Source organism: Microcaecilia unicolor, chromosome 14 (genome assembly GCF_901765095.1).
Source record: "Microcaecilia unicolor chromosome 14, aMicUni1.1, whole genome shotgun sequence".
Lineage (NCBI taxonomy): Eukaryota > Metazoa > Chordata > Amphibia > Gymnophiona > Siphonopidae > Microcaecilia > Microcaecilia unicolor.
In genome coordinates, this window is record NC_044044.1 from 20,050,532 (window position 1) to 20,076,001 (window position 25,470).

General features: G+C 46.9%; 1 protein-coding gene across 2 annotated transcripts in view; it reads right to left on the reverse strand.

Moving 5' to 3' along the window:
* Positions 1-5,730: 5,730 nt before the first annotated feature.
* The window catches only part of KCNAB3 (potassium voltage-gated channel subfamily A regulatory beta subunit 3), a 29,590-nt gene continuing 9,850 nt past the window's right edge, over positions 5,731-25,470 (reverse strand). For both annotated transcript variants that reach the window (XM_030188233.1, XM_030188232.1), the window contains exons 5-14: positions 24,573-24,617; positions 23,341-23,385; positions 21,940-21,983; positions 20,806-20,892; positions 16,719-16,804; positions 16,288-16,408; positions 15,625-15,719; positions 13,816-13,936; positions 13,269-13,357; positions 5,731-7,131 (exon numbers count right to left, since the gene is read on the reverse strand). In XM_030188233.1, the coding sequence (XP_030044093.1) occupies positions 7,045-7,131; positions 13,269-13,357; positions 13,816-13,936; positions 15,625-15,719; positions 16,288-16,408; positions 16,719-16,804; positions 20,806-20,892; positions 21,940-21,983; positions 23,341-23,385; positions 24,573-24,617 (820 nt within the window). In that variant the 3' untranslated portion in view covers positions 5,731-7,044. The remainder of the gene's footprint in view (positions 7,132-13,268; positions 13,358-13,815; positions 13,937-15,624; positions 15,720-16,287; positions 16,409-16,718; positions 16,805-20,805; positions 20,893-21,939; positions 21,984-23,340; positions 23,386-24,572; positions 24,618-25,470) is intronic.

Here is a 25,470-nt window from a genome sequence, read left to right on the forward strand (position 1 = left end):
TTTTGTGTATATCTTACCTTGATTTGTAACTGTCATTTTCAGGGCACAGACCGTAGAAGTCTGCCCAGCACTAGCCCCGCCTCCCAACCACCAGCCCCGCCTCCCACCACTGGCTCTGGCTCAGACCGTATAAGTCTGCCCAGCACTATCCCCGCCCCCCAACCACCAGCCCCACCTCCCACCACCAGCTCTGCCACCCAATCTCGGCTAAGTAATGTCAGGAAGTATTTTTTCACGGAAAGGGTGATAGATACGTGGAATGCCCTCGCACGGGACGTGGAGGAGATTAAAACGGTAATGGAATACAAACGTGCGTTGATAAACACAAAGGAATCCTGTTTAGAAGAATTGGATCTATGGAATCTTAGCAGAGATTGGGTGGCAATTCCGGTAATTGGGAAGCAAAACCGGTGCAGGGCAGACTTCTACGGTCTGCGCCCTGATCGTAACTGGATATGGAAAGTTCAAGAACAGTGCTGGGCAGACTTTTACGGTCTGTGCCCTGAGAAAGGCAAGGAAAATTCAAACTCGGGTATACATACAAAGTATCACATACCATGTAAAATGAGTTTATCATATTGGGCAGATTGGATGGGCCGTACAGGTCTTTATCTGCCGTCATTTACCATGTTACTTGTTATAGAGTGGGAGCTAGGCCCCTGAACTTAATATACAGTGGGAGTTCAGTCCTTGCCCTCATTATGCAATGGAAGCCTAGCCCCTACATCAAGTGTAGACTGGGAAGTTGTACTTAATGTATGAGATCAGATATGCTGAGACAGCAGTTCATGGCTACTAGCTGTGACTTGTTAATCCCTATTTTAAAGCTGTTCCCTGGGATCCTCCTTCTTTACCTGCACCTGTGCTGGGTCCCTGAAGCAATCACTGACTCCTGGAACCTCACCTGTCTGCTGGCATCTTGACATGCTCTGACTGAATCTTATCTCTGATCCTGGCTCCTGGAATGCCCAGAATGTCTGTTATGTGGCGTAATCCTGGCTTTCCTGCGGGGATTTCTTTTTTTCCTTTTTTTAGAAACAGTTACAGGAAGGCTCGACTATGGACTTCCTGGTGCAGTTCAAAAAGGGAGAAAAGATGTGGGCAGGATAGTGGCATCGTAGGGGGCAACGTTAGATGGACAGGGGCTAAACCAGCAGCAGTGGTACTTGGTTTTCAGTAATTTGGCAAATACAATCTGACTCAGCAAGATCGAGAGGACTTGGTTGAGCTGTGTGTGAGGGTCTCAGTACTAGAACAGCAGGGAGTGCTGCAGGGAAGGAGTAAAGTACATTGAAAAAAAAACTGTGTGTGAGGAATAGCAGAGGGTGCTATAGGGCAGGAGCGAGGTACATTTATTTGATTTTGCTCACACCTTTTTCAGTAGTAGCTCAAGGTGAGTTACATTCAAGTACACTGGATATTGACAGACCTGTGCATGAGGGTCTCAATGTAACATAGTAACATAGTAGATGACAGCAGAAAAAGACCTGCACAGTCCATCCAGTCTGCCCAAGAAGATAAATTCATATGTGCTACTTTTTTTATTTGTACTGTCCTCAGTGCACAGACCGTATAAGTCTGGCCAGCCCTATCCCCGCCTCCCAACCACCAACCCTGCCTCCCAACCACCAGCTCTGGCACAGACCGTATAAGTCTGCCCAGCACTATCCCTGCCTCCCACCACCGGCTCTGGCACAGACCGTATAAGTCTGCCCAGCACTATCCCCGCCGCCCAACCACCAGCCCTGGCACAGACCGTATAAGTCTGCCCAGCATTAGTCCCGCCTCCCAAGCACCAGCTCTGCCACCCATTCTAGGCTAAGCTCCTGAGGATCCCTTCCTTCTGGCACAGGATTCCTTTATGTTTATCCCACGCAATGCTGGAATAGCAGGCGGCGCTGTAGGGCAGGAGTGAGGTACATTGAAAAAGATGTGTGTGAGGAACAGTAGGAAGTGCTCTAGGGCAGGAGTGAGGTATATTGTGAGTCTCAATACTGGAATAGCAGGGCAGGAATGAGGCATATTGGCAGATCTGTATGTGGGGGAGTTTCTAGATTGGAATAGTAGGAGTTGCTGCTGGCAGGAATGAGGTGCATTGATAGACCTTTGTGTGACGGACTCAGTACTGGAATAGAAGTGCACACCTGTCAGAACTGGTTTTAGATATGGCTGTGGCCTGTGAGAAAAACCTCCCTCATTGGCCTTCAGTCTCCAGCATAACTATAGTAAATCTCCAAGGTTGGGATGGGCAACTCTTGGCATCCCTGTTTTTGCGTTAGTTTGTACCTGCATTTCCTGTCAATATTTGATTCTTTACACTCTGCTGCCCTCTAGTGTCCATATTCCAAAATTGTTTCCCGTTTTGTCAGCAGCAAAAAATATTTGAGGCCCCGTTTAATAAAGCACAGTATGATTTTGCAGTTACCACAGCCACAAGGGTGGTAGTCAACGCGCTGCCTTATCGTTGATTGCAAATTTTTAAACAGAAACTGACTACCACCCTTGATGGTTTGGATTTTTTAACTCTTGACACAGGCATCACTGCCTAAACAGTGTGTGTAGAATCTGATCCTTGTTGCCGTTGTGTATTTGAGTGCAAGCTGTTTGATTTTATTTTTGGGCTTTATCCAATAAAGGTTTCTTTTAGAGTACAACGTTCTTGTGTTCTTTGTCTCCTTGGGTATATTTCCTCACTATTCTGTTTACCAGAAGACCTTATTCATTTTTTTTCTTTTTCTTTTCGTACCTTTAAATGAACCAGGAAAGGAATTATCCAGAGGTAACATTGTAGAAGAACTTTTGAAACTGCACTGGTCCCTTAGAATGAAGTTGTGGCATTAACATAGTAGTAACATAATAAGTGACGGCAGATAAAGATCTGTACGATCCATCCAGTCTGCCCAACAAGATAAACTCATTTACATGGTATGTGATACTTTATACCTCAGTTTGATTTGTCCCTGCCATTCTCAGGGCACAGACCGTAGAAGTCTACCCAGCACTGTTCTTTTACTAAGTTCTGAAGCTAACGTCAAAACCCCTTAAAATTTACACTCCAGCTCATCCATATCTATTCAGTCACGATCAGGGCGTAGACCGTAGAAGTCTGCCCAGCACTTTTCTTGTACTAAAAGTTCAGAAGCTAACATCGAAGCCCCTTAAAATTTACACTCAAGCCCATCCATATCTATTCAGTCATCATCAGGGCGTAGACCGTAGAAGTCTGCCCAGCTCCCGCTTTATTTCCCAATTACCGGCGTCGCCACCCAATCTCCACTAAGATTCTGCAGAACCATTCCTTCTAAACAGGATTCCTTTGTGTTTATCCCAAGCATGTTTGAATTCCATTACCGATTTCATCTCCATCACCTCCCGCAAGAGGGCATTCCACATATCCATTAAGGACATCCATTGAATAGAACAGGTAGAGTGATGTTCCTGTTTGCACAGGAAGGAATATGGTGGGCGAGTGTGTGTGGGGGATTGACTGCCTCTAAGGTACAGTGTGTGTTTTTATAGAGATTGGAGAGATCTGGGCATAGGGGGTGTGTTGTAGGGTCTACATGTCATCGCTCCGGTATTTCTTTCCTTTGACATGTCCAATCAGAGACCGTCAGTGTACACCAGTTGCTTTTTGCAGCTTCTCACTTGACAACTGTGCTTTTTCTTCCAGTTTTTAGCAAGCTGTCCGTGCATACCTTCTCGATTTAAATGCAGTGTTTGTGGCCTAAAAGTAACAGAACATTTTCTCCTTTTTGTCTTCAGGAATCCCCTTGAATACAGTTAAGCCTCTTAACTATTTCCTTCATTTCTCTGGTCTGTCTGCTGTTACAGTGGATCCATGAACAGGAGCTGGTTATCTTTACCCTGAAGAATCTGCATTACCATTTCACTAAGGAGGGGTAAGGTGCAGACAGTATGACTATCTCTTTTCCCCTTCCTGCCATACATCCATTGTAGGGGTTGCCTTGCTGAAGATTTGCACAGATGTTAGACAGTGAAGGTACTTGTTGATAAAAAAAAATGACCCCTTTACCCTCTCTTCAGTAGAGAGGTGTGGTAGCCGTGTTAGTCCACTCTTAAAGGTTATCAATAGATATCAAACAAAATAAAACATGGAAAAGAAAATAAGATGATACCTTTTTTATTGGACATAACTTAATACATTTCTTGATTAGCTTTCGAAGGTTGCCCTTCTTCGTCAGATCCGGATCTGACGAAGAAGGGCAACCTTCGAAAGCTAATCAAGAAATGTATTAAGTTATGTCCAATAAAAAAGGTACCATCTTATTTTCTTTTCCATGTTTTATTTTGTTTGATTTCTATTGATAACCCTCTCTTCAAAAATGAACAGCAATTCAGCTCTGCAGACCTGCTTGTGTCTGTTGGCGGTGCTGGATGTAGAATGTATTGGGCCATGTGGGAGGGATGCATACAAGGTGAATTGTGGTCAAAGAATGGCCACTGGGGAGAGAGGAGGGGTATTTCTCCCTGTCTCCGAACCACTCAACCGTGCCTCAGTCTCCCTGACTATCTGTGACTGAATCTATACAGTTAGGGTGGGAGACAAGGGGTTAAAAGAGGAGGCTTGCTTGGTAGCAGCACTGCCATACAGAGGATCCCCAGATCAGGTGTTTTGTACTTGGGGTGTGGGATGCTGGGGAAGTAGGGAGGCAGCCTTCACTGTCCCTGGCAGGGGAGGGAGTCCTGGCCCTTCTCACTTTACAGCTGGATATGGGGCTCCTGGTGGCTAAAGCTCTGCACAACAGATTTCTCTCCCCACACTGCCTACCTGGTCTACGTACCCGCTTGCTAAATTAACATTTCTCCTTTTGCCACAAGTGTATTATCAGTTGTGTGCTTCTGCTTCACAGCTGGTTCATTTTTTCCAACCCCATCTTCTTCTTCTTTTTTGTTTTTCTCGTATTTATGAAGAGGATCAACACACCCAAATTAAAGGACACTTCCAGGCCCAGCTGCATTTCCAGTTGGAAAAAAGCAAACCGTTCCTTTTAAGGTTGCCAACTGGATTCAGCTGCATTCGACAGAGTTGATCTAGACCTGGGTTTCCCCTATGGCCCAGCTGACCGACCCATGGAGCAGAGGGTGAGGAATGACTTATCCCTTCCCAGTCCACTCATGTGTGTGTATTAGAGTCTGGCTGAATTTCAGTTTCGGTCCACATTCAGCCTTGTTTCAGTTTTGGCTGAAAATGGCAATGCATTTTCAACTGAAACCAAAACTTTTTTAGCTATGTCCCATGGCTGCTACCTCCCACCCCCAATAGAAGAAGGCCCCTTCTCGGACTCACCCATAGGAACCCCTCTCATGTCTACTATAATGGCTAGTTGGGGCAGCTCCAATCCCAAAATGACTCCAGCGGCAATCTCTTAAGACTTGAAGTTGAGGCAGCCATTTTGACTGCGAAGATGGCATGGGCAGGAACCACTGGGGATTGCTCCTGCTCTGACTAGTCACTAGAGCACCAGGGCAATACAGTAGAGTTGGCTATGGGTGGGTTCGAGAGGAGAGGTTTCTTTTATTCAGGAGGAAGGAAAGAACTGAGAGTTCCTTCAGTTCAGGGGGAAGGGCAGTAGAAGAAAGCAGGGGCAGTTTCGGCTTCAGTTGTGTCCGAAACTAAATGGCGAATTTCAGCCAAAAAAAAAAAAAAGGTTTTTGTCGCCCTCTAGTGTGTATGTAAAGGTATTGTGTTTTTTTTTTTTTAAATAAGAAATTCCGGCCTCCTGTGGTATTCCACTAGTACATGCAGCAGACAGCTCACACCATTCCAATACATTTCACCACAGCAGAGAAAGGAGAGTTCCTTTACTAAGTTTACAGAAGGAAAGGCTACAGGCAGGTTGGTTCTTCACCCCAGTAACCTCCCCCCAAAAAACAACCCCAGCGTGCGTCTACTGGCAGTGGCTAAGCATGATACAGCTCAAAATAAAAGGAGGTTTCCGAATCTTTCCGCTAAAGGGAAGGGGAGAGCAACCCTTTGGCTTGTGCTGAATCAGAGCATCTTCTTGTAAGTGAAAGAGAGGTACTGTGTCCTGATTTCCACTCTGTTACCAAGGACAGAGGCCTGCAAGAAGACCCTCTCCCCAAATTGTTGCATAGGGCAGAATCCTGTTACAGGGAGCAGAGGCCTTGTAGGCTCTGTTTATGACTGCCCCAAGCCCTCTTACAGGGAGGAAGAAGTTTCACAGCTAACCCTACCCTAGGCTTGGCTGCCCTTTGAACTGCAGCTCTGTCCTTGCTCGTGGGGGGTTTACACTGTGTTTTTTTTTAATTTCCCCGTGCTTGGCTATCATTGCATAGAGAGGAGATGGCTGTGACGTGGCCACTGAGAATGCGGGGTCGGACTTCAAATCTAGACAATGTTGCATTCCTTAATGAAAAACTAAAAGCAGCCAAAATGCTATTTACAGGAAGACTTCAGCAACTCCTTCTCCTGCACACTCTGCATGCATCTGATTATGAATGTATGTTGTGTGTGTGTGTGTGTGTATTTTACTAGAAGACTGTATGTGTTTGGATCTGGGTGTGTGTTCTACCTTGTATTTTCCTTTCCCTGTTCCAATGTGTGCTTGTGTTGAAGGATCACTTAGTGTTGGCCTGTGTGTGGCCTATGTGTCTCAGTCTCTGTGATGCGTTTGTGTCAGTTTTCCCTGGATGCCTATGTGTATTTCTCTAGACACGAGTGTGCGTGTGGCCCTCCATCCATGTGCACACCCCAGCCCCACCCGATCTCTCTGTCCATGGGAAGCGTGATGAGGCAAGGCTGTCCTGATCTTTCTACCCCTATCATGTACAGCATGGGTAAGGGGAAGAGGGGGGATATTGCTTTGTCATCATGCTACAAGCAGGCCCCTGGGTGGGGGTTCAGATTGTGGGTCCAGCAGCATTTTAGCTAATGTTCCAGCTAGAACAGGGTGGGGGGTGGAGGAGAGAGAGTAGAAGTATGCCCAAGGACTGCAAAGTCCATCCGTAACGTGCAGAGTTGTCCAGACAGATGTGGGGGCAGGGACGGACTTCAGCCTCCTAAGCCCGAGGCTCCTTCTTAGTAGGCTTGTTGCCAAGAATCGTGTCGATTTCGCCAACGGTCTGTGGGGTCAGCTGAGCCAGCACCTGTGCAGGACAAAAAACAGACATTCCGTTCCAAAACACAATTTAGTTCCAGTTTAGGGGACTTTCTGCCTTTGTCTTCATTTCTTTAAGTCAGCTTCAATAGGCCCACATGAATATCTCAATTGCAATAGACGGGGTGGGGGTGGGGGGGCAGAATAAACAGATGACAGTCTCATAAAGCCCAGCAGATACATAGAAAAGGATGGCAGATAGAGATGGGGAGTCTCTGATCCAATCTTGTGAACCCTCCCACTCCCAGGAACAGAGCAGTGGGCTGAGAACCAGAGAAGCCCAGTTCAAATACCACTGAAGCTTTTACTGATTTATTTATTTTTGTTTGTTACATTTGTACCCCGCGCTTTCCCACTCATGGCAGGCTCAATGCGGCTTACATGTGGCAATGGAGGGTTAAGTGACTTGCCCAGAGTCACAAGGAGCTGCCTGAGCCTGAAGTGGGAATCAAACTCAGTTCCTCAGGACCAAAGTCCACCACCCTAACCACTAGGCCACTCCTCCACTTGAGGTTCTACATGGAATGTTGCTATTCCACTAGCAACATTCCATGTAGAAGTCGGCCCTTGCAGATCACCAATGTGGCCGCGCAGGCTTCTGCTTCTGTGAGTCTGACGTCCTGCACATACGTGCAGGACGTCAGACTCACAGAAACAGAAGCCTGCGCAGCCTTCTACATGGAATGTTGCTAGTGGAATAGCAACATTCCATGTAGAATCTCCAATAGTAGCAACAGAATCTCCAATAGTAGCAACATTCCATGTAGAATCTCCAATAGTAGCAACAGAATCTCCAATAGTAGCAACATTCCATGTAGAATCTCCAATAGTAGCAACAGAATCTCCAATAGTAGCAACATTCCATGTAGAATCTCCAATAGTATCTATTTAATTTTTGTTACATTTGTACCCTGCGCTTTCCCACTCATGGCAGGCTCAATGCGGCTTACATGTGGCAATGGAGGGTTAAGTGACTTGCCCAGAGTCACAAGGAGCTGCCTGAGCCTGAAGTGGGAATCCAACTCAGTTCCTCAGGACCAAAGTCCACCACCCTAACCACTAGGCCACTCCTCCACTTGAGGTTCTACATGGAATGTTGCTATTCCACTAGCAACATTCCATGTAGAAGTCGGCCCTTGCAGATCACCAATGTGGCCGCGCAGGCTTCTGCTTCTGTGAGTCTGACGGTCTGCACGTACGTGCAGGACGTCAGACTCACAGAAACAGAAGCCTGCGCAGCCTTCTACATGGAATGTTGCTAGTGGAATAGCAACATTCCATGTAGAATCTCCAATAGTAGCAACATTCCATGTAGAATCTCCAATGGTATCTATTTTATTTTTGTTACATTTGTACCCTGCGCTTTCCCACTCATGGCAGGCTCAATGCGGCTTATATGTGGCAATGGAGGGTTAAGTGACTTGCCCAGAGTCACAAGGAGCTGCCTGTGCCTGAAGTGGGAATCCAACTCAGTTCCTCAGGACCGAAGTCCACCACCCTAACCACTAGGCCACTCCTCCACTCTGATCCTGGGCAAGTCACACCGGGGGTCTTTTACAAAGGCACGTTATCATTTGTAGTCTGCGCTAAACGCTAGAGACGCCCATAGAAATATATGGACGTCTCTAACGTTTAGCGCATGCTAAAAAGGCTAGCGCACCTTTGTAAAAGGACTCCTCAGTCCTTCATTGCCTCAGGTACAGACTCAGATTGTGAGTCCTCCAAAGACAAAAAAAAAAAACACCCACTGTACCTGAATGTACATTGCTTCAATGCTTTTTCAGGTGAGGTATATCCATACGGCCCTGAATAATTAAACCTCTCTAGTTATTGCTTCCTTTCTTTGAATCTACAGGCCTTTACGGAGCTTATGATCGGCTGACAAGATGCTTTTGGACATTCCTTCATTTGGCTCCCAATCAAAGAACGGATCATCTTCAAAATCTGCACCTTAGTCCACAAAATCATGTACGGCAAAGTCCCAGGATACATGACAGACCTTATAGACTTACCAATAAGAAACAAAGTCAGATCGTCAAGATCCTACCTAAACCTACACTATCCAAATCGCAAAGGACTGAAATACAAAACAACTTACGCAGCCGGCTTCTCCTACATAAGCGCACAACTATGGAATGGGCTCCCAAAAGCTGTGAAAACAATCCACGACGAACTTCAGGAAATCACTAAAAACCAACCTCTTCAAAAAGGTCTACCCCAATGACCCTACATAAACCTCTTCACCAAGCAACACAGCTTGACTAATGATCATACTGGACAACACACAATCTTCATCCCTTCCGACCCTCCAAATATACCTCATTCGATCACTATACAACCTTGCATTTGCTATCAACCGACTGGGGCCTTGACGGTACTATGTAAGCCACATTGAGCCTGCAAATAGGTGGGAAAATGTGGGGTACAAATGCAACAAATAAATAAATAAATTAAACATATCAGATTGGATGTATATTGTTCTGCTATTGTCTACATTGAAGGCGCTAGACTGTGGAACACTTTACCTGTTGAACTAAGGAACACAGGCAGCATTACCTTCAAAATATGCTCATTGGCTCACAAGATAATATATGGGGAAGCCCCTGCTTACATGCTAGATTTAATTGATCTGCCATCCAGAAATTCTTCGATAACTGCTCAATCCTACCTTAATCTACACTATCCAAGCTGCAAGTCAGTTAAATATAAACTGCTTTTTTTCATCATCTTTCTCCTACGTCAGCCCAAAGTCTTGGACTGTTCTACCAAGGCATCTATAGGAGATTGACGATCACCAGCTATACAAGAAAACTTTAAAATCATTTTTCTTCGAGGAAGCTCATCCCACCAATTAACGCTTAATCCCCGCCTACCTCGATTTGTCTATACCCATTTACTACTCCAACCTACTCAAGCATCCTTGTATAATCCTCCTGGACTTTCCCGTCTTTCTGACTTGTCATGTCATTAACCTCATTGCATTGTAACCTTTCCTTTTGTAACATTGTAAGCCACGTTGTGCTCGCTCCAGTGGGAAAATGTGGGGTATAAATGTACCACAAATAAATAAATAACACATTTCAGACAGCAACTGAAAGTCTTTTTAATTTAATGGCTCAGTTTGATTGATTCTGCAGAGGGCTCAGTAGACTTTTAAGTTTATTATTTTGTTTTTTATAATTATGTCTGTGTTGTATATTGTGTATTGTTTTATTTGTTGCCTGTCTAGAATAGAAAGATAGTGCGGGCTAGAAGTATTTTAAATATATAAATATATATAAGAAATGAAAAATAAAATATATATGGATAAGAAATGAAAAATAAAATATCTTCAAACCCAAGGATCATCTAACCCTGTAGTGACAGGTATTGCAGAGGAGTCACCACTAAGCTTTCCCCACAAGATCCAGGTTGAATGTGCTTTTTTTCACTCCTGTGTGATAGAAATGGATCTAAGGTTTCCAACTGGATCCAGATTTGCCTGACAGGGTTGATCCAGTCCTGGCTTTTACCATAATTTCCAACTCCTCTTATTCTCTTACCGATCGGTGGGGTCCTTTTACTTAGGTTCGCCGAAAAATGGCCTGCGCTGGTGTAGTACACGCGTGTATTGTGCGCACGTAGGTCCATTTTTCAGCGTACCTGCAAAAAAGGCCTCTTTTTTTGGGGGCCAAAAATGGGCGTGTGGCGAAATGAAAATTGTCTCGCGTCCTGAGACCTTACTGCCACCCGTTGACCTAGTGCTAAAAGGTCTCACGCGTTAACCAGGCGGTAATCGTCAGCATGCGTACAATGCCAATTACCACCCGGTTAGCGCCGCATGTGGGAAAATAAAAAAGAGACACTAAGCTCTTTGAGCAGGCACTGTAATTTTGTGTACGGTGCACAGCGCTGCGTATGCCTTGTAGCGCTATAGCAGTGATACCATTAATGTAGCCACACCTAGAGAATGACACGGGGACAAAATTTGTCCCCGTCCCCGCAGGCCCCGTCTCCGTCCCCACCCCATCTCATCCCTGCAGGCCCTGTCCCCGTCCCCACAGGTTCTGTCCCCGTCCCCACCCCATCCCCGTGGGCTCTGTTCTCATCTGCAGAAGCCTCAAACGCTAATGGTTTTACATTTAAATCTTTTTATTAAAGTATAAAAAGGAAAAATATGTTGTGCAACTATTGTGTATAAATTACAAATAGAAAACAATAAAAACAACTAGCAGCTATAATAAACGCAGTGGAGGAGTGGCCTAGTGGTTAGGGTGGTGGACTTTGGTCCTGGGGAACTGAGGAACTGAGTTGGATTCCCACTTCTGTCACAGGCAGCTCCTTGTGACTCTGGGCAAGTCACTTAATCCTCCATTGCCCCATGTAAGCCGCATTGAGCCTGCCATGAGTGGGAAAGCGCGGGGTACAAATGTAACAAAAATAAAATAGATACTATTGGAGATTCTACATGGAATGTTGCTACTATTGGACATTCTACATGGAATGTTGCTACTATTGGACATTCTACATGGAATATTGGAGATTCTACATGGAATGTTGCTATTCCACTAGCAACATTCTATGTAGAAGGCTGCGCAGGCTTCTGTTTCTGTGAGTCTGATGTCCTGCACGTACGTGCAGGACGTCAGACTCACAGAAGCAGAAGCCTGCGTGGCCACATTGGTGATCTGCAAGGGCCAACTTCTAGGGGAATAGCAACATTCCATGTAGAATCTCAAATAGTAGCAACAGTGGAGGAGTGGCCTAGTTGTTAGGGTGGTGGACCTTGGTCCTGAGGAACTGAGTTCGATTCCCAGCACAGGCAGCTCCTTGTGACTCTGGGCAAGTCACTTAACCCTCCATTGCCTGCCGCATTGAGCCTGCCATGAGTGGGAAAGCGCGGGGTACAAACGTAACAAAAAAAAAAAACACCTTCCCACCACCACCACCCTCTACCCTTCCAACCCCAACAATAGCTGACTTCTACTACCCCAAGGAATCCTAATCCACCCTTTCTGTATGCCCCAGAGGGGAAAAATATGCCCTATGAAACATTGTTATGATTTTTTAAGTCATCAACAATCTCAGGATTCAGTCTAGCTCTCCTGTCTTCCACAGTCCCTCCTGCAATAGAAGATGTCTTCTTAGAAGATGTGCTGGTAGCGGGATGTACAGGATCCCCCCCATGCAAATTTTTCTAGATGTGGCTGTTTTTCCAAAATATAAAAAATATTGTCTTCTGCATCAAACAAACATAAACAACAGTCCAGTTCATTAACAGGCTTCAAAGTAGAAAGTGACACGGGGACAGTTTGTCCCCATCCTTCGGGCTCTGTCTCCATCCCCACCCCGTCCCCGTGGGATCTGTCCCCTTCCCCACCCCGTCCCCGTGGGATCTGTCCCCTTCCCCACCCCGTCCCCGAGGGCTCTGTCCCCTTCCCCACCCCGTCCCCGTGGGATCTGTCCCCTTCCCCACCCCGTCCCCGAGGGCTCTGTCCTCTTCCCCACCCCGTCCCCGTGGGATCTGTCCCCTTCCCCACCCCGTCCCCGAGGGCTCTGTCCCCTTCCCCACCCCGTCCCCGTGGGATCTGTCCCCTTCCCCACCCCGTCCCCGAGGGCTCTGTCCCCTTCCCCACCCGGTCCCCGTGGGATCTGTCCCCTTCCCCACCCCGTCCCCGAGGGCTCTGTCCCCTTCCCCACCCCGTCCCCGTGGGATCTGTCCCCTTCCCCACCCCGTCCCCGAGGGCTCTGTCTCTGTCCTATCCCCGTGGGCTCTGTCCCCATCCCCATCCCTGTGGTTACTGTGGGTCCCTGCCCCCGTGTCATTCTCTAGCCACACCCCAAGGTCAGACTTTTCAACCTGAAGTTACCAGCCTCCTCTTACCTCCGCGTTTGGAACAACGTTCTCTTTGTCATATTTCTAGCACGATTCGCCCTTAAGAGGTGATGTGCTTGTGCGTCTCTGCTCTGACACATATTACATAGCATTCTGAGATTCCTGGTTCTGATGTCGATTTAGTCATCAGGAAAGTTTGGAAGTCATGGGGCAGATAATGGCAGTTTAGGTTCCGCCGCCCTTTAGCATGCAATCGGTCGGCAAGCCTTGAAAGATTCAGGGCAGATCTGAGTCAGGGCGTGAGCTCTCACCTGGATGGATGCTAAGTTCTCGTGCAGCTGTTCCAAGTTGGAGACCCCAAGAAGGACAGAGCTGACCCCCTCACTCCGAAGGCACCAGGCTAGGGGAAAGACACAAAGAACAGAGAGAAAGAGAGAGGTTCCAATCCCAAGCAGCGTTGCCAGCAGCCTCACTGTAAGACCCCATGCCAGGAGGATAGAATCGTAATATCTGGAGGCAGAGCTGTGGCAAAAGGTGGACCACTGCCTGCCCAGGGTGTCAAGACTGCCCTTTTGAGTCAGTCTATGAGTCTGCAAGCAGAAAAGGGATGTGGGACACTGAAAGCAACCCTTGCCGTGGTTGCTGTTCTCTTCAGCGACTGCCCTTTCTACAGAATCATGCTCCAATCCTATGTGATCCATGCATAACCAAAGGCTAATCCCACTGCTGACACCAGTGTTACTGTGTGAGTCTCTTTAGCACATTACCGTTCCTTCAGCTGTGGACCCTGTTAACATTTGATGTGATGTGGTTAGTGAAAGTGATAACTGTCCTCAATCTAGTGAGAGCCAAACTCACCAATTGCCAGCTGGGCCACAGTACAACCCATCTTGTCGGCGATCGGCTGCAGTTCTCTGATCTTGGCGTGTTGCTTCTTTCCCTCTTCATTGGTGGCCTTTTCCTTTAGCCAGTGGTAACCCTGCAGAGACAGGTATTGCAGAGGAGTCACCATTAAGTTTTCACCACAGGGGCCAGGTAGAATATGCTTTTTTCACTCCTGTTCACAAGCTGTTCCCCCCCCCCCCCCACCCCAGGATCAGGTCATGATGGGAGGACACAGCCCGAGTTTTGCAGTTTCCAGGAGGCATAGATGTCACCTGCCGCCTCAAGACACCCAGGAGGAAGGGAATGAAGAGACCCAAGGGTCCTGCTGTAAGGATGCTCACAGTGACATCAGTATTATAATCAGGGGAGGAGTCTAGTTTTGGAGGAAACCTGCCAGGGATATAAAACCCTGTGTTCAATTCAAATCTTTGTCTTTGGCTCCTTGCCTCCTCAGCCAATGACCTGCATGTGAGGGGAGAGCCATCCAACCCAAAGGCCCTAATCATCTAAGCCCAAGTTAGTCAGGCCAATCTGTAAGGAGAAACGGCACAACCAACGGTGAAAGCTTAAGCTCTGTGCTGTGAACAGGACAGTGGGAACAAGGGACCTGCTGCCCCTCTCCTGGGACCAAGGAGTAAAGGAGAAGTTGGGCATGGTTGTATATTTCCAGCAGGACAACCAGGCTGCCTACCACCTACATAGGATCCTGAAACAGCACCACTTACAACTACAGATCTCCTGAGGAACACCAAGATATCTAAATTGAGATTGGGTGGCAGAGTCGGTGGTGGGAGGCGGGGCTGGTGGTTGGGAGGCGGGGATAGTGCTGGGCAGACTTATACGGTCTGTGCCCTGAAAATGGCAGATACAAATCAAGGTAAGGTATACACAAAAAGTAGCACATATGAGTTTATCTTGTTGGGCAGACTGGCAGGTCTTTTTCTGCCATCATCTACTGGTATGTTACTCACGTTACTAAAGTGCTAGATCAGAACCTCAGTCCCTGAGCTTCTCAGCACCCAAGCATAGGAACATAAGGTCAAAAGTCACAGTAAGGTTAAGAGACACCATGAAAGCAGCATGTCCTGAATCAAAGGCAGAATGTAATCATGCGTTCTATGCTATGGCCTGGCACATACTCATTGATAACCTGAATGATAGTATAAAGGATTCCCAAATTCATTAAAAATGTTTCTGTTTTGGGGAATCTTCTCTTTCTATCAATTACTCCATGTTTGACATTTCCACAAAGGTTTTATCTGGAGGATAGTCAAAACATTTATTTTTGTTATGAACATGAAAATTCGCACTCGTGATTTTTTTCACTAGCTGGATCATTATTGTGGGACAAATTGCCTGATTATCTTGACTTTGCACTGCTGTTGCTCAGTTTAAGAAAAATCTGAAAACTTTTTGGTTTGGGCATGCATGCTCTGGTTGAAGAAATTATTACGATTGCTAACGTTTCAGTCATAGTTGAGGTACAGTGTAATAAATTGCTAAAGCGACTTTAAGGTAAATTAGTTGGTTCAGAACATCAGTCCTGTAGTGGTGTGATTTATTGACTGTGTGAAGCATGAAGAGTGTATGGAAAAACTGCCTATGGCCTCCCGGTAATTGTTAGTCCCGGCCTTGGCCCCAAACCAATAAATTTGTTATGTAAAGTGCTTCCCTACATAGTACCCAGGCTTACTCTGGGATTTCCTCTCTCCCCCTCCCCCCCTTACAAGAGGTACAGGAGAACCCTAGATGTGGGATTCCTGGGGGAGGGGTCAAGCTTACCTTGATGGATGCCCTAGAGTTATCTGGCACCCTCCCCTCATATTTGCCAGTGATAAGGCCACAGGCAAGGGGGGACCATGTCATGGAGCCCACACCTGAGGGATGAGAGACACAATCAGTGACACCAGATAACCCCCACTCCTCCTACTCTCTCCCCATCCAGGTTCTCCTCCTTCTGCTCCATCTCCAGTCACCCCAGCTCTAATACTCCTGCTGTCCCCCGTCCACCCTATTTCTCCTTCCCCTGGCCTCTCCCTGCTCATCCCAGCTCTCTTCCCCTCCCCAGGTCAGCACCTTCTCTTTCTGCTCTCTCTCCCTGCTCACCTCAGGGGTCTTCCTGCTGTCTCTCCCCACCGTCACCTTGGCACTCCTCTGCACTTTCTCTCTGTTCACCCTGGCTCTCCTTCTGCTCTCTCCCCATTCTCTCACACCTGAGGAGAGATATTATCACTGCCAGTGGGGGGGAAAAAACACCCACCCAACTCTCCTCACTTCTGATCTTTCGGTTCATTTACTTTTCTCTCACTTCTCCCCATCCTATTTTCTCACCTATCTCTCCTCTTCCTATTCTCTGCCACTCCTCTCTCGCTTCTCTTTACTGCTCTGCTCCCTGTTCTCCCTCCCCCTTCCAGTCCTCTCCGTGCTGTTCCCCACTCTGCTCACCGATCTTGTGGTAGAGCTCCGGCAGCTGCGTTTCCACCTTCTCTCGCTGAAAAAGGTGATACTCTGCTTGCTCACACACAGGCGGGATGAGATTAAATTGACGGGCCACGGAGTAGGCTTCCTTGTAGAGGCAAGCAGAAGCAGGATTAATGATTCTCCAGTGACAAAGCCCCTGCCCTGTGCCCTCTCTCATTCCTGTCACTCCCTACTATCTCTGCCACCCCCCCCCCTTTTTCTCCACCCTACACCCCATGATCTCCTCTGTTCCCCACCACTCCCCATGATCTTCCCACCACTCCAAACTCCCCTACCCTTCACCCTCCATACCACTTCCCATAATCACAACCAATTCCCTTCCCCCACCACTTTTAATGATCCCCCTCCTCTCCCTCTACCCACAGCTTCCCCCCCCCTTTATTCCCACCACTTACCATGATCTCCATGGCGCTCCAGCGAGATGTCCCCCAGTACATCGCCATGCTTTGGTTAATCACATAAGTCATAGCACGCACGATCTCTGCAATCGGGATGGGAAATAAGGGGTTAAAAAAATGATTCTCGCTCAATGGTAACACTGCCATATAGAGGATCAGAGTTGGTCAAACTAGGGTTCCTGCAGTTACAGTGTTCACAACCCCTGCTCATCAGTAAGGGTGACATCTGGTGGCCAAATTTAGAGCTCACTATGCAGAGCTCCAGGAAGTGATGCTGGCTGGAAATGACGGTTTCTTTTTACGTTATATTTTCAATTATGTTAACTGGATATCATATTTTTTTTTTACCATTTTATGTGCTCTGAAATTATTATTAGCTGCTGTTGTATACCGTAGATTTATTATTGTTTTATGATGTAAACCACTCAGGCAACCTGATCCGATGAGCGGTATATCGAATAAACTGGATACTTGATACTTGTTCTGGTGCATTGGCTGTCAACCTCAGGATCATCGCTACTTAGCCAGGCTAGAAAGAGGGACAATTGGGTAGTTCATGGCACGGGAAACCAGCCCTGGTTCCAAATCAGATTTTTAAAAAAGAGGGGATGAACAACTAGACCAAGCAAATGTGAAAAAAGGCTGGATGCATTACACAAGTGGGGGCACATTTATTTACAGTACATTGTCCATGTATCTGCTGGCCTTGTGTGCACCTGGATCTCTGCATGCATGTTTCCATCTGTGTATTTGTGTGCATCTGCACCTGTAGAAGGATGTGTATGTGTGTGTACACGTGTGCACATGTGTGACTGGATTTCTGCATGCATGTTTCAATCTGTGTATTTGTGTGCATCTGCACCTGTAGAAGGATGTGTATGTGTGTGTACATGTGTGCACATGTGTGACTGGATTTCTGCATATGTGTGGACCCCCCAGCACATACTCCCCTCCTGATGCCCCTCTTGTGTTCATACCCCTCACAAGGAATCCCCCCCTCCCTTCCAATGTCTCCCCACCATCTGATCTTCCTGCGGATGTCTCTCTAGCTGCTCCCCCCCGGCATCTGATCCCCCACCTCCCAGGGGCTGTTGTCTTCTCCCAGACCCCCCGTCCTCCTGTGACCCCCTCCAGAGGCCTGCTTTGGGGGATCTCTGGGGTCAGGTGGGGTCAGGACAGGAGTGGTGCCCAGCTGCTTCTGCCCTGCAGGTTCAAAATGAATCTGGTAACGTGGTGAAGGCGGTTAGCTTAGCAGAGTTTTAAAAAGGGTTAGATGGTTTCCTAAAGGACAAGTCTATAAACCACTACTAAATGGACTTGGGAAAAATCCACAATTCCAGGAATAACTTGTATAGAATGTTTGTACGTTTGGGAAGTTTGCCAGGTGCCCTTGGCCTGGATTGGCCACTGTCGTGGACAGGATGCTGGGCTCGATGGACCCTTGGTCTTTCCCAGTGTGGCATTACTTATGTACATTGCAATGGTTGTGTGTGTATGTGTGTGCACTCATGTTTATATGTTTGTGTGTGCGCGCACACATGTGTATGTGTGTGTTACAAGATTTCTGAGCACATATGTGACTGGATCCCTGCATGTGTGTGTGTGTGTGTGTGTGTTGGGGGAGTGCATGTGTGTGCCTGTATAAATTATATATCTGTATGTCTCTATAAAGAGATATGTAAATATGTGTGTGCATGTATGTGTGTGTGTGTGTGGGGGGGGGGGTGTTTATATGTCTGTAGGTATGTGAGAGGCTGGGTTTCTGCATGTCTTTGCATGAGTTTTTCTGTGTCTGTGTATGGACAGGGTCGTGGCATAGTTACTATAAATAGTACTTACTATTTCTGGCCTCACCGTTCATCTCTGTCTGCCGAAGCAGGCAGGGAAGAAGGTTTTTGGGCTAATCTGATGATTTCAGCAAAAAGAAAAAAGTGATAAAGAAGTGGCTGGCAGCCTGTGCTAACCTCAATCTGTCAGGACAACTCACTGGGCAACGTGAAAGATGGAGTGAGAGTGTTGAATACACAGTCCCAAAACCTTCCCCCCCCCCCCCCCCCCATAAAACCAACCAAACTTAGTAACAGCATGACTCTTGGCTCTCATCAGGGACCATTTCTATGGCAGGCTGTCATCAGGGACCCTGTTTAGCTCAGGCTGCTGCCCACAGTACGGGAGGGAGAATCAAGCACTGCTCTGACACTGACATCTTGTGGCCAGCTGCGGAACAGTGGTTAGGGTGGTGGACTTTGGTCCTGAGGAACTGAGTTCAAGTCCCACTTCAGGCACAGGCAGCTTCTTGTGACTCTGGGCAAGTCACAACCCTCCATTGCTCCATTTAAGCTGCATTGAGCTGGCCATGAGTGGGGAAGCACGGGGTACAAATGTAACAAAAATAAAATAGATACTATTGGAGATTCTACATGGAATGTTGTTGCTATTCCACTAGCAACATTCCATGTAGAAGGCTGCGCAGGCTTCTGTTTCTGTGAGTCTGAATAGCATGTGGATCTCAGGCAGGGATGGCCCAGGCGGTAAAAGAATAGGAATGGACAGCTAGAAAATGTTCTTTTTTTTTCCCTTTCTTTTTGTTTTGAAATGAATATCGTTAAGAGTTGTTGCACTATTTGCATATTCTATGTGCTTTTCTTAAAGAGAGTGCGCTGTATTCACTTAGTGCGTACTCTATCCCAATACTGCACACTTGCAAACGTGCAATGCACACACGATCAGAAAAGTACGCACTAACCCTTGCATTCTATAAACAGTGTCCAAGTATCCACAATCAAATTTGGGTGCGATCTCAAGATGCAGGCGCAAACTAATTGATTGACGAGCCAATTGACATCAATAACTGGATGCTAACGATCAATTATTGATGTTAATTGCCAGCAGTTAGGGGTTGTGCGCACAGTTGGCTGTGTGCTATTCTATGATCCTGGCTGCTCAAATCCCATAGCACCCAACCCAAAAAGTGGCGTAGCCATGGGAGGGGCATGGTGGGTCAGGGATGCGGGCACAGGAGGGGCATGGGCAGTCAGGGTGTAACCATGGGAGGGGCGTGGGCAGGTCACAGGAGTGGCCATGGGAGGGGCATAGGCAGGTCAGGGCTATGGGTGGGTCAGGGGAGTGGCCATGGGAGGAGCATATGCAGGTCAGGGACATGGGTGGGTTAGGGGAGTGGCCATGGGAGGGGCATATGCAGGTCAGAGACATGGGTAGGTCAGAGAACTGGCCATGGGAGGGGCATGGGCAGGTTAGAGGAGTGGTCACTGGAGGGGCATGGGCAGGTCAGGGCCATGAGTGGATCAGGGGAGTGGCCATGGGAGGAGCATAGGCAGATCAGGGCCATGGGTGGGTCAGGGGAGTGGCCATGGGAGGGGCATAGGCAGGTCAGGGCCATGGGTGGGTCAGGGGAGTAGCCATGGGAGGGGCATGGGCAGGTCAGGGGCATCAGCCCTAACAAGATTCTATAAAGGGTGCACACCCTTTATAGAATCTCGCTTGACGCTTGGCACCAATTTTTCCCAGGGCTCATTTATAGAATCCACTCACTATGTATATAAATGTATTCAGTCCACAGATTGCCAAATATTTGCATAAGTATCACCACATTGTGCCCACACTGCACAGGAGAGTTCACTCAATTGCATAATTAGGAGAATGAAGAGTAAATGCAGGGAGGTTGAGGTCACAGAGTGACAGGCTTGGGGTTCTGCAAGACGGCAGCTCTGTGCAATGACCTTTGGCCTGGCACCCTGAGATTCTTCTCAGGCATGTGTATAAATACTAGTACCAAGAAGGATTCCTTTTATGATATAAAAGACATAGCCTCAGGCTCTCTGTGAGAAAGAAGTAAGAAGCTTGTTCATGCCAGCATAGGCATCTGCTTTTTACCTGGCTCAAAAAGCCTGAGCAAGGCAATGTTGGGAAAAGGAAAAGAGGCAGGGCCAGATGGCTGTTTGATGTGCTTGGAAGGTTTAGCGTAGCCAGCCCTTGGTTCTGGGTTTTAGTGCTGCAGGATGCAGTCAAAAGGACATTGCAGGGTTCTGTAGCATGCAAACCACCTTCTCCCACCTTCACTCACCTTCCATGGGGCTATTGGCATCCATCCTGTTAGCAAAAACAATGTCCACATATTCTAACTGCAGCCGCTCCAAGGAGCCCTTCAGCCCTGAGAGAGGGACAGAGCAGTTACGGTCTCACAGGAATCCTGATCATAACCCCTGATCCCCAACCCTAATCCCTGACTCTCTGCAGGAGGCAGTAACGTTCCCTCTAAGATGTGGAGGGGTCCCCTGCACACACCTGCCAGCAGGGCGGTGCAACAGTATTGTGTTTTCAATCATGAGGGGCAGGCAGGTCCCTCTTGAGTGCTACTTACTTGCCCTGCATGACTGAAAATGCGATATTGCTGCTCCACCTTTTATGGCAGAAATGCGGGCAGAAGATCCTCGAACACGTCAGTGGGAAGGGGTACCAGGAAGCCCTCAATTCTGGAGAAGGGATTGTGTGGTTGTAGTCTTATAGAGACGTGAACCACATACCTGACCCAGTCTAGGGAACCCACATCCTTAGGGGGAGGGGGAAGTAATCTCACATAGAGACCCCTAGAATGACCCTTGACCCTCTCTAGGAAACACTGCAGTTACAATCTCTCAAAGACTCCAGGGAGCCCTCAGTTCTGAAGATACAGTTAAGGGAGGCAGAGATACCTCTCCATGGAGTACCTGAGCCCTAGGAATGGGAGGCTGTGGTTACAGAGCTGCCGAGTTACCTGGTTCCAGAAGGGAAATGTTTTGGACTTACATCCCAAGCCAGTAGTCCCTTATTCTACCCATTGAAATCGGTGCTGCAGGTCCCATAATGCATCATGAGAGGCATGTCAGAAAGTCAGGACTAGCCTAAAATCTCCCTCTTGGAACTGGGAAACTTGGCAGCTCTTCAGTTAGCCAATGGACGAAGGAAAAGAGAGAGAGACTGGTCCCTTACCTCAGCCTGTCTTCATACCCCTTACCATCTCTTATCTGTCTTCCACACTCCTCTCTCAACCCTTCCTGGTTTCTGAGACCCCTCCTTTCCTCCATAGCTTAAATGCAAGGTATTTTTTCCCAATAGATCTTCCACAGTATCATGATCCAGAGCCCCCCCCCCCCAACCACCACAACCTCACTGTGCAGAATCTCCCCTCCCCACAACCTTCTAGCCTCTGCCCCCATACCTTCAATGATGTGCTTCCTGGACAGCCCTCGCTCTGTTTCTGCTCTGCAATTAGAATAAAGAAACCAGAGCACATAACAGTTCACACTCTGTGTGCATTTGAGAACAGATATAGTGGAATTAGAAAAGGTACAGAGAAGGATGACGAAAATGATAAAGGGGATGGGATGACTTCCTTATGAGGAAAGGCTAGAGCGGCTAGGGCTCTTCAGCTTGGAGAAGAGAGGGCTGAGGGGAGATAGGATAGAGGTCTATAAAATATTGAATGGAATGGAATGTGTAGACGTGCAATGCATGTTTACTGTTTCCAAAAATACTAGGACTAGAGGGCATGCAATGAAGCTACTAAGTAGTAAATTGAAAACAAACTGGAGAAAATATTTCTTCACTTAAACTCTGGAATTCGTTGCCAGAGAATGTGGTAAAAAGCATTCAGCTTATCGGAGTTTTAAAAAAGGTTTGGATACTTTCCTGCAAGAAAAGTCCATAAGCCATTATTAAGATGGACTTGGGAAAATCCACTGCTTCGTTCTAGCATGAGCAGCATAAAACTTGTTTTACCGTTCTGGGATCTTGCCAGGTACTTGTGACCTGGATTGGCCACTGTTGGAAACAAGATACTGGGCTTGATGGACCTTGGATCTGTCTCAGTATGGCAACGCTTATGTTCTGCCGCACGACTAATATTTCGCCAAAGTCGTTATGCCCATATCAGCCCTCTCCTGAAATCACTTCACTGGCTCCCTATCCATTTCCGTATACAATTCAAGCTCCTCTTGTTGACCTATAAGTGCATTCACTCTGCAGCCCCTCACTACCTCACTACCTCTCCACCCTCATCTCTCCCTACACTCCTTCCCTAGAACTCCGTTCACTAGGCAAATCTCTCCTAATTGCACCCTTCTCCTCCATCGCTAACTCCAGACTCCGCTCCTTCTATCTTGCCGCACCTTATGCCTGGAATAGGTTTCCTGAGCCATTACGTCTAGCTCCATCCCTGGCTGCCTTCAAATCCGGGCTAAAGGCCTACCTGTTTGATGCTGATTTCCACTCCTGACTTGTAACTTTTATCTTATCCTTATGTGTCCTTCTGTCTGTCCTTCCCTTCTCCTTTTTGGTCCTGTCTGTTTGTCCTGATTTAGATTGTAAGCTCTTTTGAGCGGGGACTGTCTTCTTCATGTTCAATTGTAAAGCACTGCGTACGACTGGTAGCGCTATAGAAGTTATTTATAGTAGTAGTAGTAGTATGTTCTAAGAAAGCACAGAGCGGTGACGGTCATATGGAGGGAAGAGAGTTCCTTTATTGTAATGGGGGGGATCACAATTCTAGTGCACAGAGATGAAAAGCACAGCTGGGAAGCAGCTCACGTGCAGGTGGTGACTCCAGGTGCCAGATACTTACTGCCCTCCCCAGAAAAGTTTGGTGGTGACAACATAGCTGGAACGTCTGCAGGGAGACACAAGGATTAAAGCTGTTTCCCAAGGGCAACAGGACAACATATAAAGATAAAGGGTCATGGATTTGATATATTGCCTTTCTGTGGTACCATCAAAGCAGTTTACATATATTATTTGCAGGTACAATACCATAAAACACTGGGGAGCAGAGGGTACTGGTCTGTATCTAGGCCAGGGGTTCAAAACCCAGTCCACGGGACACACCTACCAAGTTAAAGGGCGACGAAAATGATAAAGGGGATGGGACGACTTCCCTATGAGGAAAGGCTAAAGCGGCTACGGCTCTTCAGCTTGGAGAAAAGACGGCTGAGGGGAGATAGGATAGAGGTCTATAAGATAATGAGTGAATGGGTAGATGTGAAGTGTCTGCTCACGCTTTCCAAAAATAGTAGGACTAGGGGGCATGCGATGAAGCTACAATGTAGTAAATTTAAAACGAATCGGAGATAATATTTCTTCACTCAACGTGTAATTAAACTCTGGAATTCGTTGCCAGAGAATGTGGTAAAGGCGGTTAGCTTAGCGGAGTTTAAAAAAGGTTTGGATGGCTTCCTAAAGGAAAAGTCCATAGACCGTTATTAAATGGACTTGGGGAAAATCCACTATTTCTGGGATAAGCAGTATAAAATGTTTTGTACATTTTTGGGATCTTGAGGGGTATTTGTGACCTAGATTGGCCACTGTTGGAAACAGGATGCTGGGCTCGATGGACCTTTGGCTTTTACCAGTATGGCAATACTTATGTACTTATGTAGATTTTCAGCATATCCACAATGAATATGCATGAGATAAATTTGTATGCACTATTTCCATTCTATGTAAATCTGTTTCATGCATATTCATTGTGGATATCCTGAAAACCTGACTGGCTGGGGTGCCTCCAGGACCAGGTTTGGGAATCACCGCTGTAAGCAATATACCCGTTCCTGGTTGGTTAAATAGTGCTGAATATTGGGTGGACAGGGTTCTCATCTGATCTAGGTTAACCCGAACAGACTCTGTCATTCCTGTGTTTAACCCCATTGCATCGTGGGATTTGTATTCCCTGCCTGCTGTAGAAAAGTTAGAGCTGTAAGTCCATGAATGCAATGGGCGAAGAAGCCAGAACTCTCAAGGTTAACCTGGATCGGGTGACACCCCCAGAGATACAGAAGCAGACAAGAGGAACACACTCACCTCCACTCTTTTTTCTTCAGGATGTTCCCCAGGATCATTTCTGCCCTAAACACGAAAAAAGGAGGAAAGAGAGTGAGGATGGGGAAGACAGAAGGACGGCAAGTAGAGACAAATAGGAGGAAATACTTTTTCACTCAAAGAATACTTAAGTTCTGGAACTCACTGCCGGAGGACGTGGTAACAGCGGTTAGTGTGTCTGGGTTTTAAGAAGTTTTGGACAAGTTTCTGGAGGAAAAGTCCATAGTCTGTTATTGAGATGGACATGGGGAAGCCACTGTTTGCCCCGGGATTGGTAGCATGGATAAGGACAGGCTTTTGCACCTCTTTCTTAGGTCTTCTGAAGTTTTTTTTTTCTCTTTATCTATCTCTATCTTTCCGGACATTTCTAAGTGGACTCAAACAAAATAAAACATGGAAAAGAAAATAAGATGATACCTTTTTTATTGGACATAACTTAATACATTTCTTGATTAGCTTTCGAAGGTTGCCCTTCTTTGTCAGATCAGGTTCTACATGGAACGTTGCTACTCTTTGAGATTCTGATGTGGAATCTTGTCACTCTTTAGCATTCCGGAATCTTGCTGTTCTTTCGGGTTCTACATGGAACGTTGCTACTCTTTGAGATTCTGCGTGGAATCTTGTCACTCTTTAGCATTCCGGAATCTTGCTATTCTTTGGGGTTCTACATGTAGAGAGGTGTGGTAGCCGTGTTAGTCCACTCTTAAAGGTTATCAATAGAAATCAAACAAAATAAAACATGGAAAAGAAAATAAGATGATACCTTTTTTATTGGACATAACTTAATACATTTCTTGATTAGCTTTCGAAGGTTGCCCTTCTTCGTCAGATCGGAAATAAGCAGATGTGCTAGCTGACAGTGTATATAAGTGAAAACATT